The sequence below is a fragment of the Miniopterus natalensis genome, chromosome 2, assembly GCF_054644295.1.
Source record: "Miniopterus natalensis isolate mMinNat1 chromosome 2, mMinNat1.hap1, whole genome shotgun sequence".
Lineage (NCBI taxonomy): Eukaryota > Metazoa > Chordata > Mammalia > Chiroptera > Miniopteridae > Miniopterus > Miniopterus natalensis.
Window position 1 is genome coordinate 182,738,358 of NC_142082.1, and position 14,912 is coordinate 182,753,269.

Consider the following 14,912-nt stretch of genomic DNA (forward strand, 5'->3'; position numbering starts at 1 on the left):
CATCTGGAAAGATTTGTGTCCTCTGAGGATGGCTTGAGATTCAGGCTTTGTAAGGCCTGTGTCTTTTAGGACTAGAATGAGCATCTCGAGTGTAGGAGAGGTCAAATTACTCTTGTAAGAGATTTTCTGTTTTGGGTTCTTTGCTCTGAGGTTTATAACATCAATTTGGGATTTAAGACTATGGAAATATATTGTTTAGTACTTAACAATACTACAAATGAATAATCTCTTTCACAAGTCATCGTAAATGTAAAAATATCCCTTAATCCTAGGTTCTCTTGGGAAATTGGTTTCAGGAAACTTATTCTAAGATCCTAAAGTGACATGTGAATTGACTAGCACGAGGAGAATGCCACCAGTGCAGTAAAGGAACACCAAGTACAAAGAATTTGAGAAGGAAATGGGTATGGAGTGTTCCAGAAATCAAATATGGAACACTGAGCAAAGATAGAACATGGTAAAGCAGACCCAGTACACACAGTAGAGGCCACTGGGAGCAGGGAAGAGCCACAGGTTTTTTCCCCGGTGATCACAAATTGACACCTTGCCCTTTGAAGGCTTATGATGGAGCCTGGGCACTGAGCTAATACTTCAGAGTAGACCGGGCACCAGGAATGAAGATCCCAGGAGCCCCATCCCCACCCACTTCTTAGGGCTCTAGTGGGTAAGCCTTAGTCTCCATTTAGGTGGAGTTTGGGTTTCTTAGTTCCCTCTACCCCCAAATTATTTCAGTCTGTTAGAGCATGACTATAAAAAGTACAAGAAAGTAAACTACCACAAACTCCATCATCCACAAATATAAAACTGCTGGGGTGGGAGTGGGGGGGTGTATAAACACTGGAGCAAGCTGGAAGAAAAGACTGGCCCAGCAGACACAGAACAGGCCTTAACCGGACAGGGTGGTTTCCAGGCTCCCCAGGTATGCTTCTTGCTGGAGTGGGTACACTGGCCCAAGCTGGCCAAGAGGAAACCAAATATAATCTATCCTCATTAATCTGACCATTACAGGACTTTATCTGGAGGGAGGGGTTAATTGCCATTGCCATTCAGTGGGTAAAGGCCTGGGATGCCCCTAAACATTCTACAACATACAGGCAGCCCCCTACCACAAGGTTTACCCAGCCCCAAATGTCAGTAGTGCTGAGGGTGAGAAACCCTGTTCTAGAGTGATAGCAACACCTCAATGACTAAGTCCATACAAGACATTTTGAACTGAAATCATCTGGTAGTGATGGTTTCTGTACAGCTTCTTGGTGGAAAGTTTGAGAAGCTAAAACTAGTAATAAATGCTAAGCAGTTCAACTCTTACCTACCAAGAACCACACTTTTTCTTTAATTTGTAATATGAATATATTTCTTTACTAAGACTCACACAAGAATGACACATTAGCACTGTTCTGATGTGATAAAAGCATACATACATCTGACCCACATCATGGCAGAAAATGGGTAGGTAAGGGCTCTCAGAGCTGGTACCAAGTCCATTGAAGAAATCTCTATTCATCAGAGGCTGTTTCCTTGGACTCCATCACCTCTGTTGTAGCTTCCAGGTCTCCAAAACTTGCCCAGAATCCTTCACTCCAGCACCAGTTGATCCTACTTTCTCTTGCCACTCCAGACTCCTTTAAGACCTAGGTCAACTGCCCCATGTCTCACTAGTCCAGGCCACTTTGGAGTCCTGCAGCATACACCTCTTTGGTATGCTGCTGTCCTAACACCCTTAGGGGCACAGCTGGAAGTTGGGGAGGGCGAAGGTGGGGCAGACATAACATCGTATTACCAAAAGCAAACGGTAGGGGTACATCAGCAAATGACACTTGGGCATATGACTTAACCACCTCACAGAATACATGCTTCCTCCCCAAATGATACATAATCCCCTAGATCATGTATGAAATAATTTCAAACATGTATGAAATGATTCTGTATGCCAGGCACAAGGGAAATCACGTGGGTGTTTACTTCACCATGTCTTGCACACACAAGGGAGTTAGTGCCTGAAAGCTGGAACAAGATCTCTATCCTGGCTCTTCCCTGCCCTAGAATGGTGTCACCACTCTGCTTCCACCTGTTCTGGGCCTTAGTTCATCTTTCAAAAGGGAGGAAAGATGGCAGAGGGAAAGTAGTAGGGGAGATTTAGGGCAGGGGTGAGGTGGGTGTGGGGACCTGTAAGACAAAACAAAAATAATATAAAAATGTAAAAACCAGATTTACTACTACAATATTTTATAACAACAGAAGGTAGCTGGAAATACTACATGCTAACATAGACAATATGATACACAAACCCAGGGGGAGGAGTCAGTGGGAGAGCATGGCAGAGACCACCAGTTTAGACTAAGAGCCTTTCAATGGACTGCTGAATGGACTGGATCTGCTGCTTCAGCTGTGAGCCTTCTTTGATGGTGACAGAACAGGCGATGACAGGCCTGGAGACCCCACAGGCCCGTCCCAGTGCCTGCTTGGAACGCACGAACACGTAGGGCACATTCTTGTCTTCACACAGCAGTGGGAGGTGCAGGATGATCTCCAGCGGCTCTGCATCTGCAGCCATCACAATGAACTCAGAAATGCCTCTGTTCAGGGTTTTGGTGGCTGTGGAAAGAACATGAGGCCCATAGGTGACGTGGGGTTTGGGTAGGGAAGCCACAAAGAAGCAATTTCTGAGGAAAAGAAACACAGGTGCAAGAAAACTGGGCAAAACTCCCAGGCATAAGCAGTCCTCTGTGTCCTGTAGCAGCCTTGGGAAGTGGTAAGGGATTTAAACACCATTTGGTCATCCTCAATGCCTTCCTTGAACCCTCCATCAAACCCATCAGTCTGTCAGAGCACACCCTGAATCAGACCACTTTTCTCCCCTGCTCTGTACCACCTGTCCAAGTCACCACCACCTCTTGCCTGGCTGACTGGAACAGATTCCACACAAGCCCTCCCAGCACGAAGCAGTGCACGGTAGCACTTCTCAAACTCTGATCTGTGATGGTTTGACCATCCCAACCTGCCACGATAAATACTTCTGACAAGCTCACACCACGTGCAACTCACCAAGGAGGTACAGCACCACACAGCATTGTTCAGATGCTTATTCCTGATTGTTTATCTCTGTGGCCCGACGCTAGCCCACAGACCACATTCTGCATTAATGCTGGAGTACTACTAGACAAGGGCACAGGCTCTAGGGCCACACTGCCCAAATTCAAATTTTGGCTCTCAATAGAAGGTAAATGTGACAGAAAATGTTAACAATTGGTAGATCTAAAAAAAAATTCTTAGTCCATTAACCTTTAGCATCTAATGCCAAAATGCTGTTCTTAAGTCTTCCCATTGGTCCCAATCTAGAGTATCCGGCCCTCTTTCCATACTGGAAATCGAGACCAGGGACTTCTGACAGAGACAGGCGCCTTCAACATCCTCTCTGGAACACTCTTGGCTGCCTTACCCTCATTGGCTCCTTTCCGAAGCTGCTTGTAGTTACATGACTGCTGAACGAGGTCCAGCAGTTTTTTGGTGAGGTGGGCATCTGCGAGAGGGTAGGCCTTTGGATTTACATCAGCCTCCGTCTATGGGGGGAAATCAAAGCATCAGTGAAAACGAACCAGAAGTTGTTCCAGAGAAGTCACAAAATAATTGACAATTGACACACAATGGTCAGCTTCCCTGCTCCCTCACCCCCAAATACACATTTAAAAATGACACTGGCCTGCACACTCTCAACTTAGAAAAACTGAATTAGGATTAAGAAAATTCACTGTATTTCCTGGTGTGCTAAAAATTTCTTCCTATTCCCCCCCCCCCACCAGAGGATATTTTTTCCATTGATTTTTAGAGAGTGGAAGGGACGGCAGGCGGGAGAGAAACACCAGATGTGAGAGAGACATCAACCGGTTGCCTCCCACATATGCCCCCACCGTGGCCAGGGATCAAAGCTGCAACCGAGGTACATGCCCTTGACCAGGAATCAATCCCTCAACCCTTTGGTGCTGGGGCCAACCCTCTAACCACTGAGCAACACCAGCCAGGGCTATGCTTATTTTCTTGATTAATCTCACTGAAGGGGACTTTTCAAAGAATTGTCTTCTGACTTTGTCCATCCTATAACATTAGGATCTATTTTCTACTCCAGTAATTTCTGCTTTCTTTCCCCTTCTATTTTCTTTGCAGTTATTTTGTCCTTTTGTTATTTTCCTACTTTCTTAATTCTCCCCCTCCCCCCCAATGTAAGTATTTTCTTTCTTTTTAATTTACTGATTTTTAGAGAGAGAGCGAGCAGGGAAGGGAGAGAAAGAAACCTCTTATTTGTTGTTCCACTCATTTATGCATTCATTGGTTTGTATTTGTTGGGACCTGAGATTGAATCCACATTCTACAACCCTGATGTATCAGGATAACCCTCTAACCAACTGAGCTACCCGACCAGGGCCCCGCAGCATAAGCACACCTGGCCAGGGCTAAATCTTCTTTCCAAACACTTTGTTACTGGCTCCTAATTTATCTGTGCTTTGGTTGGGAGAGCACTGCCTGTATTGTTATCAATCTTTCAAAATTTGTTGAACTTGCTTTATGATCCAGTAGGTAGCCAATCTTCACAAATGTTCCTTGCTTGTAAAGTGCCTTCTATACTTGCCAGGTACAAGCAGTATTTACTACATTCACTATGACCACTAGATCAAGTTTACTCACCAACAATCATCACCCCCTGCCCTGGCCCATTTGGCTCAGTGTTAGAGCATCAGCCCTCGGACTGAAGGGTCCTGGATTTGATTCTGGGCAAGGGCACATACCTTGGTTGCAGGCTGGATCCCCGGCCCTGGTCGGTGTCCAAATGGGAAGCAACCAATCAATGTGTCTCTTTCACATCGATGTATCTCTCTCTCTCCCCATTCTAATCTCTCTGAAAAGCAATGGAATAATATCCTCGGGTAAAGATTAAAAAAAGAAAAAAGAAAAGAAACCATCGGTCTTGACATGCTAAGGTTGTGGGTTCAATCCCAGCCAGGGCACACACAAAAAATCAACCAATGAATGCATAAGTAAGTGGAACAACAAATCAGTGTTTCTCTCTCTCTCTCAGCACCCTTCCTCTCACTCTAAAAAAATTTTAAAAACCTAAGCAATTAGCCCGGCCGGGCGTAGCTCAGCGGTTGAGCGTCGACCTAGGATCCAGGCAATCGGGGTTCGATTCCGGTCAGGGCACATGCCCGGGTTGCAGGCTCAATCCCCAGTCGAGGGGTGCAGGAGGCAGCTTATCAGTGACTCTCTCATCATTGATGTTTCTATCTCTCCCTCTCCTTTCCTCTCTCTGAAATCAATAAAGATATATTAAAAAAAAACACACAAAAACCCCCAAATACAAAAACCTAAGTAATTAAAAGGAAAAATCACCACCTCCTAAACAATAAAGGATCCAAGACCACCTGAATTCCAAACCACTCCTCAAAGTTACTTTTTAAAATGTCAGGTATTTCCACTGTGGTTTCCAACAACCCATCTCTGGAAGTAAGTATTCTCAACTCTCAATAAACATCAGTGCAAAAAGGGGGAGCCTGAACCACCATCGAAGAGGAATCATTATCTGTCAACAACAGAAGGTCAGCTCAACTTTAAAACCAAACTACCTACCTTACAAATAACAACTGAAATTTCTTAGTATACTTAGCCATCTTAAAAAATTTTTTAAAATTCTCACCCGAGGACATGCTTAGGAGAGGAAGGGAGAGAGAGAAAAAACCAGATCAGTTGCCCTCCACACGTGCCCCGACTGGGGATGGAACCTGGAACCCAGGTATGTGCCCTGACAGGGAATGGAACCCGCAACCTTTTGGTGCACAGGACGACGCTCAACCAACTGAGCCACTCCGGCCGGGCACCATCTTTTAATTTTTTAAAGGGTTAACTAAACAAGTGAATGAAATCACACAACTAGCTAGCTCCATCAGTTTGGTCTCCTGCACACCAGACAGCCCCAAACTGGAACCCCGAGGGTGCTACCAGGACCTCTGATTTCTGAGAATAAAACTTCGCAGGAGCCTTTACTGTACTCCAGGCTGGGGCTCGGGAATCTTCCACACTCCTCACACCGCCAACGCTGAAGGCTCCTTTAGGTCCTTGGCACGTGTAACTCGCGGCGCGCACTAGGCGCAGGTCCTTGGAGCTCTCCCTCTCCTGAACATCAGCAATGGGAAGTGGGGCTGGGAGGCTCACCTGAATCCAGGGTTCCACACCATCCTCTAGCGATCCCCACCCCACCCCCAAAATTAAAAAAATGGAACCAAGTTTTCTCACCCAACTTTCTACCCTCTCCCACGTGGGTTGGTCTCTTCCTCCCAGGTCGGACCATGCCCCCTCCGCTCACCAGAGGCCTTCGGCTGCGCGCACTGACTGCTACACCCCCGACCACAACAGCTGGGACCCTAAGGCTTCCGGGGTTCTAACCTCCAGCGGGGCTGCGGGGACCTAGCAGCTGCCCGAGTTCCGACTCGGGCCCCGGAGCTCCAGACTACGCAGCTACCGAACTCCCAGGTCCCGGCCCGCCGGTCGAAGCGGCGCACGTTTTGAGCCCCTTCAGGCTGGTGAGTGACCCGAACCTCGAGTCCCGCACTTCCCGGCCCTGCCGCCCGCCCTCACCATGGCTGCGGTTCCGCGGCCTCGCCTCTCCTCAAGAAGCGCCGCCGACGTACGTCAGAGAACGAGCGCTCCACTCGGCGGAAAGCCGCGCGCAGGAAGTAGAAATGGCCGTGCGCCGGACAGGAAGCGGAAGTGATGCCATTGAGTGGGCGGGCCTCGGCCGCTAAAGAGCCGTGGGGGAGGGGACTCAGGGGGCGGCCTCAGCCTCGGGCGAGGGACCTCGTTTTGCTGTTTTTATCATTTTTCTAATGCACATTATTGGCGGAAACGAATTAAACATTCAAAAAAATACACCAGCTTCCTATTCCTACTTTGAATCTTTGTTCTTGATATTCAGAGCCCTGGCAGAGGGAGCCCATTGGGCCAAACTTAGGTCACCCCTCCACTCCTTGGCTGTCTTGGATCTGTGAGTGTCAGGTATAAGCTGGGGTGATTCAGCCAGGACACACTGTGTGGCATATTGGGGTCTTAAAAGAGAGACATACCTCCCAAATGGTTGATAAAAAGGCGATGCCCCTCTCCCAGGATCCAAGGGGCCGCTTACAACCCAGTTATTAAAGGGTTAAGGCACGGCCCATTCTGATTGGCTGGTATCCCTGCCTGCTCTGTGATTCGCTATTTTGAATATAACCTTTAGGTGAAAGAAAGTAGTATTTATTCCGGATAGCATTTATTCTCCCACCAACACTGATCTTGAAATGGGAAAAGTAATTCTGGGTGGTCAAACAAGAATATGCATGTTCAATACAGTAGTCATTAAGTGATATTGGATAGACATGGACAAATGGATAAAAGTATCTAATAGGAAGAAGAAATAAGCAGACTACAGGTTACTTCTCCCATTATCCATGGGGGAATTTAATCTCTTCAGTCCAGAGGACAGGTTGTTTAAAATAAAGTCTTCTTCATCTCAATTCTTTTTGGGCAGTTCCCCAACACAGCCCTTACCTGCACTGAGCGCAGGCATGTTAGCCAACTTGGGTGCCAGGTTCAGCAGCTGGAGCGGAAGCTGGAGCATCAGGCTCCTTTGTGAGGTGGCCTCAGTGGCGAGGTGCTATGAGGCAGGGGTCACCCCACCCCAAACTGGCTGGGAGAGCCATACCAGTCCTGTCCTCCAGCTCCCTAACACCTCCAGCCTGACCTAAGCTTTTTCATGTTGCTGCCACTGCTGGGCACCTGCACTGTGGTGGGGCCATTCCAGGGCCCTGAGTGAAAGCCAGTAAGGGGCCTGCTCTCTGTGGATCACAGCTGCAGGGCCCCGGATGCTGAGGCAACCTGCTTGTCTGACTCTTTTTGATCTGGCAGGTCTAGCACTATTGGCACCAGATCACCAGGATACCCCCCCAGCATGAGGAAGGTCATCAAGGTGAGGGGCCCCACACACCTCCTTTCCTCAGCACCATAACTGTTTCAGTCACTTGTTACGAAGACCCTGTTCTATGGCCTGTGCACAGAGATGAATCATACTGGGGAACTCAGACTGGTCAAGGAGAACATCATCCTGCCCCAAATCCGGCAGTTACCCTGGGCTCCTTTCTCTCTTCCTCACTCCATATATTCAATCCATCTACAAGTCCTATGGGCTCTATTTGCATATGATATCTCAGATCTGATCGCTTCTCAAAACCTCACCACACCCATCTGGACAAAACCCCCTTGTGTCTCACTGGACTATAGGCACCTCTCTCACACAGCCACAGTCAGTGCTCCACACAGCCAACAGAACAGAATGACCTTCTTTCTCTTTTTTTAAAAATTTTAATCCAAGGATAATATACATACGTAGATTATAAGTGTTTAGGTTAATGAATTTTCACAAACTGAACACATCCATGTGCAGCACCCAGGTTAAAAAACAGACCATCACCAGCAGCCCAGAAGCTTGCAGTCATGAGTATGCTGATTTCTAATAGCATGGACTGGTTTTGTCTGTATGGAATCATACAGAAAGTTTTCTTTTGCACCCAGCTTACGGCTAACATTATGCTTGTAGCCAGAACAAACTTTTACAAACAGATCATAGCACTTTGCCACTCAAAACCCAGTAATGGCTCTTAAGGATACACTCCCCATCAAACTCAGAATAAAATCCAAACTTCTAACTTCAACTCCAAGGACAGCATGATCTGCTCCTAGTTTCTCTCTGACTTCATCTCCCAGCATTCTCCTCGTCACTCATTCCATTCTGGCCACACAGGCTTCCTTACTGTTCTTCATACACGACCTCATTCTGTCTTCAGGGGCTTTGTAGTAATATCTCTTGTGCCTACAATGCTCTTTTTTCAGATGTTACTTGGTTTGCCTCTCCACTTAGGTCTCTAGTCAGATGTCACCACCTCTGAGAGGCCTATCTGACAGAGCTAACCCCATTCCCTTTCTGCTTTTGTTTCCATCAGAACACTTTTCTATACCTAACATCCTGTTATATACTCGGCTACTGTCTCTCCATGTCTAGAAGATAGCTCCCAGGGGGGACTTTGTTTTGTTCATGCTGGTACCTCCACCACCTAGAATAGTGCCTGGCCTGGAATAAATATTTTATCTTTCTTGAATGAATGACTACTGTTTGCCCTAAGGGAAATGATTCCCCCTTTCCTAAGCCCGAGCATCCTCATCTGGATTAATGGGGATTACAATTCTGATCTGCGAGGATCAAATAAGACAATGTGTACAAGGATTTTGCTTCTCAGTTCTCACCTACAGGTGCCACCACAGAAGTGGGCAGTGCCCTTCACAAGACATGACACTTGTCTTAGAATGACCCCTAAGTTACTCTTCAGTCCTGGCAAGTTCAGGGGACTGGGTGCTCATGTTCAACAATGGGCACAAAAGAAGAGATGGGAATACTGGAGGAGCCTCCAGGAATCAGGGGCCCAATACATGCTCTCTTGGCGGCACCCATGCCAGTGCCCACCTTGGGATTTCCATACCCCTTCTGAGCCCACCTTTTGCACCATGTGCTTTTCAAGCACCTGTATGCTCCCTCAGAACAGTCCTTGGGATATATGGCAGATACCCTGGTGTCTCAGTGATGAGCACCCTCACCTGACTTGCAAGCCACTGCTTCCTGACCCGGACATGTATCATCAAAGGATGGAGCAACCGCCAGTCCACTCCTAGCAACAGTTAGTGACATTGGAGCCTATTGTCAGCATGAGGTTCCATCCCACCTCCATGACTCTAGCCACTGCTCTCCCAAACCTCCGTTCATTTCAGAGGCCGCAGTTCTGCTCCAGAGAATTCCTGCCTTTTCCTTCCAATCAACAAGTGGGAATACCCACCTGGAAGTCCTGGGACTGTCCACAAGAGGCCTAGTCACCAGGGAGGGAAAACCAGATACTAAGCAGAGAGAATATTAGAGAGACCCAGGCTCCAGAGTGGGCAAACCAGAGATGGAGCAGTGGGGAGGATGCCTGGGAGACTGAGACATCTGGAAGGCAACTCCCAATAAGCTTTGGGATGGAGGACCATGCAGAGACTAAGGCCCTGGAGTGGGAAAGCCAGAGTAGTGGTAAGTAAAACTGATGGAGAGATCCTGACAGCAGGGTGGGAGAACCGGAACCACATGGAAGTTAAGAATAGAGCCCAAATTCAGGAAATAGGGAAGAGAAACCAGACGGAGGCTACAGGTGAGAATCCTCCTGAAACCCAGGCACACATAGCAGAGAACCAGGAACAGTCAAGATGTAAAATTGATGCAGAGACCCAAACACCAGAGTGGGGGAACCAGGACAAGAGCAGAAACGAGGATACTCTAGAGACTTAGGTACTTGAGAAGAACAAGAAAGGCACCAAGGGGGAGGGTGAAGGAGAGACCTAGGCCCAAGTACCGGGAAGCAGCCCCAGACTGGAAGTGAGAATGGTGAGGAGTTCCAGGTGCCACGGTGAGGAAAACAAGACCAGATTAGAAGTGACACTGCTACAGAAATTCAGGCAGAGGAGAGCAGAAACAAGGACCAGGTTGGAGGTGAAAATGTGTAAACCCAAATATCTGGGAGCGAGAAGCTGGGAGAAGTAAAACGAGAGGGTGGTGTAGGGATCCAGGCCCTGGGGTGGGGAAAACAAGGATATGTTGAAAGTAACAATGTTACAGAAATCCAGACACCAAGGTGAGAGAAGCGGGGTCAGGGTAGAAGTGAGAAAGCTGGGGGAGAGATCCAGAAACAACTAAGACATGAATTTCAAGTGGGGTGGAGAAGGCAAGGCCTGAGAAGAGGCAAGGATGCTGGGGAAACCCAGATATCTAGAAGGAAGAACCTCAGGGAGATAAGAAAGGAGGATTGGGTAGTGACCCAGACACTGTGGTGGGAAGACCAGAGACCAGTGACAAGTGAAATTGTCAGAGAATTTGAGATATCATGTTGGAGAACTCAGGGCCAGATTGGAGGTGAACACAGCAGAAATTCAGGCACCAAAGAAGAGAGACCAGAGAAAGGACAGAGGGGGGTGGTGTAAATACCCTGGCACATGGAGTAGAGAACCAGGGACAATCAAGAGGTGAAACTCATGTAGACACCCACCTACTAGACAGGAGAACCCAGGAGCAGTTTGGAGATGAGACTAGTACAGACATTCAGGTGCCAGAGACAGAAAACCTGAGAGGGGTGAAAGGTGAAGATGGTAAAGAGACCCAGGAACTTGGGGGGAAAAACCAGGGTCAGTTAAGCAATGAAATTAATGGAAAGATTCACACAGTGGAGTGGAAGAATCAGGAACACATTAGAAGCAAGAATGGTGCAAATGCCCAGGCATCTCATGCAGAGAACTGCGTACGATTAACAAGTAAAATTGATGGAGAAGCTCATTCAGCAGAATGTAAGAAAGAGAAGCGGGCTGGAGGTGAGAATGGCACAGAAGTGCAAGCTCTAGAGAAAAAAAAACCCAGAGAGTACCTGGAGGTGAGGATGGTGTAGAGACCCAGAGAACGGAGAGAGAAAACCTGGGACAGCTAGATGGTGAAATTGGAGAGAACCATTCACCAGGGAGGAGGAACTGGGAGAAGAGTGGAGGAAAACAATGCAGAAAAGCAGACATTGGAGAAGAGAAACCAGAGAGAGGTTGGAAGCGAGGATGGTAGAAAGATCCAGAGATTTAGGGGAATGAACCAGAGATTGTTAAAAAGTAAAGTTAATGGAAAGACCTGTACATCAGCATGGAAGAACCAAGAGCAGACTGAGGGCAGAATGGTGCAAAAATTCAAATACAAGGGAAGAGAAACCTGAGAGGGGCCACAGGTGATGATGGTAGAGAGACCCAGGTTCCTGGGGGGAGATTAGCAAGAACAGTTAAGGAGTTGTGTTGATGGGAAGATCCAGACACAAGGGCAAGAGAACCAGAGAAAGGGTGGTGATGGGGATGCTGCAGAAATCTGGGATGTAGGGAGCCAGAGAAAGTGCGGAGCTGAGGATGCTGGAGAACCTGGAGTTCCAAGGGGAGGAATCAAGGACCAGGTCAGAGAATGGGATGCTATTAAAGGCAATCTCCGAGTTGACTGTTCTGGGGGTGAGGGGCCCCCAGTCCTCACTGGCTCTGGGTATGGGGCCATGGAACAGGATGGAGCATTGCCCTCTGCTACCTGTCCTGAGATGAAGCCTCTCCCCCACCCAGGTGAAGTCTTCTTGCTCTCCAGTGGGGCGGGGAGGCATTTGGCCAGCCAGAGCATGGCCCCTGCCAGGAAGCACAGAGTGAGCATCAGTCCAGCTTCCCTGCAGGCCCCACCTAAACCCCGGAGAAGCCAACGAAGGGACAAAAGAGTGGGTCTGGGGAAGGCCCCTGGTCTGGCTTGGCAGCTCCAGAACCTACAGTGTCTGGCTGCTTCCCTGAACCTGCCGTCTTCCTGTCCACTCTGACTGGTGTGGCCAAGCCCTCCAAGCTGCCACAATTCTGGTGGGTGTTCCTATTGTGCTCACTGTCCTGCCCAAGTGCCAGTCCTCAAGAAGAGCCAGCAGGTGCTCCTGGAGTCCCTCATGCAGAGGAAGATTGCACACGTGAAGTGGGGCCTCTCCCAGCGGATCCTGGAGTCCTATTTGCTCTTTAGCTTAGATCCAAGCCCACTGCCCTTTGCTGGGGTGTGGCTCCAAGGGCAGCAGGAGAGGCTTTGTGAGGCCTCCAGGCCAGGCCTTACGTCCCCTGGGAAGTCCCAGAGGGTTCAAGCCCCAGAAAGAAAAAGCTCAAAACTTTCTACGCAGGCCAGAGCTCTGGAGAAGTGTTGGCCACAGGGATTGGAGCCCAAGGGCATTTCCATCCAACCCCCAAAGCCTCAGAGAGTCACACCACCAGGGGGCCCCAGAAAAAGACAGGTTTCTCCTAGGGCCAAGCTCCCTGATCCCAGGAACCCCAGGCCTGCAGCAGAGTCTAGGAACTGGAGTAGCCAGGAAGGGGTCAAAGATCCTTCCAGTGAGAATAGCAGGGGCAAGAAAATGGTCAGGCCAGGAGTCTCCCAGGTGGCAGAGAGGGCTCCCAGCAGAGTGAGACCCTCATACTGCAGGGGAGGCCATGACCACTGTAGGAAGGAGAGCACATCCCAGGAAGCCTCTAAGCCCCCCAGGCAGAAATGTCGGCAGCCCACACACCGGACAAGAGAAAGCCTGGAGGGCAGAGGGGCTGAGCAGCAGTCTTCTTCCTGTTCCAAAGACACCTCCAGCTTCAAAGGGAGTCTCCACTCTGCCACAAGGAGCCTGAGCATAACCTGTCTGAACAAGACATCCTGGTCCCTGCACCTGGCCAAACCCCAGCACCCAGCCCCCAACCTGAGCCTGAGTGGTTCTGTTCCCACCCTGCTTTCCAAAGTGGGTGACCCACATGTAAGGGAGGACAACATCGGAGCCCACACTTCTTTGAAGAGGGACCTTCTGCCATCAGGTCACTGCCGTGCTGGTGCTGCTCTTCCTGAGACAGAAAGCCTCCGGGGTCAAGGGGAACCTGAAAACCCAAATGGGGCCCTATGGAATCCACTAGTCTCCAAAAAGTTTTGTTTTTTAAAGCATTTGAGGTGTTTTCTGGTCCAGCATTGCTTTAGAAAATAGGCCGCAGGCCCAGAGTCCCCAGAGCACACCGGAGAAGGCATGAGAGTGGTCTGATCTCCCCCAGAGCCTCTAATAAAATTGGTTACTTGGTGGGGTTCTGCCCCCTTTTGGGGTTTGGGATACTTTGTGGATGGGGTGGAAGCCACTTTTACTCTGGTTTTAAAGGTTTGGGGAATGTGAGTCAGCCCAGTGTCGTCCCCAGCTCCTCACAGTAGGGCTTACTGAGGTTTCTACCATGGCTCTGCCCTGTCCTATTCCAAGCTAACTGTGGTTGAGATAAAATGCTCAAACAGCCTTAGCTGCTTGTGGGGAGGGCTAGTGCTCTGTACTGGGAACTATTTATTATTCTTGTCTGTTTGATCACAAGGAAGGGAGCTGATCACTGGGCATCTGCTCTGCTGGGATTCTGCTGCCCAACAGCAGACTCCACAGAAAAACTATCCCCACCTCTCCAGTTCTGAAGCACTGCCAACCATAATTACTTGTTGTTTTGCCTGGCCCACCTGTGGGATGTCCTGGAGCTAGTTATTTCTTTTAACCAAGAGTGAAACTTCTGAGCCAAAGGGCATTCTATCTTATGACACTTCTGTAGACAGCTTCAGCAGGGCCTAAATCAGTGGGTGCTGGAGTTGGGAATCTAATTCAGGTTTTCTCCGTCTCTCTCCTTCATTCCCTCTCCCTTCTTTCCTTTCTCCCTTCCTGCCTTCCCTTTCATTTAGCTTTCTGATTTTTAAATGTACTGTCAAACCCATACATGCTCATTAAAGAGTTTAGGAAATTCAGAAGATGGTCCTGGCCAGGTAGCTCAGCTGGTTAGAGCGTTGTCCTGATACCCCAAGGTTGCAGTTTCGATTTCTAGTCAGGACACACAAGAATCAACCAATGATGCATAAACAAGTGGAATAGCAAGTCTCTCTCTCTTTCTCAAATTAATTTAAAAAACATTCTAAAAAATTCAGAAAGGGAAAAATCATCATCATATGACAGAGTTCATGCTATGATGTTTTCCTTCCTATGCCCTGCTGCCTGCAAGGTGTTCCCATAGCAATTTGTGTCTCCCTCTCCTGTAGCATTTACACTGCGGTGGCCAGCCTCTAAGGAAGTCCCCAATGTGCTCTACCTCCTGGTACTCATGCTCCTTGAGTGTGGATGGGATCCAGTGACTCACTTCTAACAGAGTACAGCAGAAATGATGGAATGTCTCCTGAGAATAGGTTACAGAGGCTGTCGCTTCCATCTTGGGCACTTCTCTCACTCTCCTGC

At 48.6% G+C, this 14,912-nt stretch overlaps 2 protein-coding genes across 2 annotated transcripts; one reads left to right on the forward strand and one right to left on the reverse strand.

Moving 5' to 3' along the window:
* Window positions 1-2,190: 2,190 nt before the first annotated feature.
* SNU13 (small nuclear ribonucleoprotein 13) lies at window positions 2,191-6,738 on the reverse strand. Its single transcript, XM_016210272.2, has 3 exons — window positions 6,625-6,738; window positions 3,440-3,560; window positions 2,191-2,595 (listed from the first exon to the last, which is right to left on the reverse strand). The coding sequence occupies exons 1-3, from the start codon at window positions 6,625-6,627 to the stop codon at window positions 2,333-2,335; spliced, it is 387 nt and encodes a 128-aa protein (XP_016065758.1). The 5' UTR covers window positions 6,628-6,738; the 3' UTR covers window positions 2,191-2,332.
* A 1,039-nt stretch (window positions 6,739-7,777) lies between these two features.
* On the forward strand, window positions 7,778-13,649 carry CUNH22orf46 (chromosome unknown C22orf46 homolog). Its single transcript, XM_016210295.2, is given in 12 exon segments — window positions 7,778-7,877; window positions 7,880-7,962; window positions 7,964-7,990; window positions 9,328-10,115; window positions 10,117-10,448; window positions 10,451-11,070; window positions 11,510-11,634; window positions 11,636-11,796; window positions 11,799-11,887; window positions 11,889-12,467; window positions 12,469-12,544; window positions 12,547-13,649. Coding segments are annotated over 12 exon segments (4,083 nt in total).
* The last annotated feature ends 1,263 nt before the right edge of the window (window positions 13,650-14,912 follow it).

What these genes read in the sequence shown, in the direction of transcription:
- SNU13 (XM_016210272.2), bottom strand. An exon ending in TCGGAAAGGAGCCAATGAGG is followed by an intron (nt 2,596 to 3,439) that starts GTAAGGCAGCCA and finishes TTCTTTCCACAG; the next exon opens with CCACCAAAACCCTGAACAGA.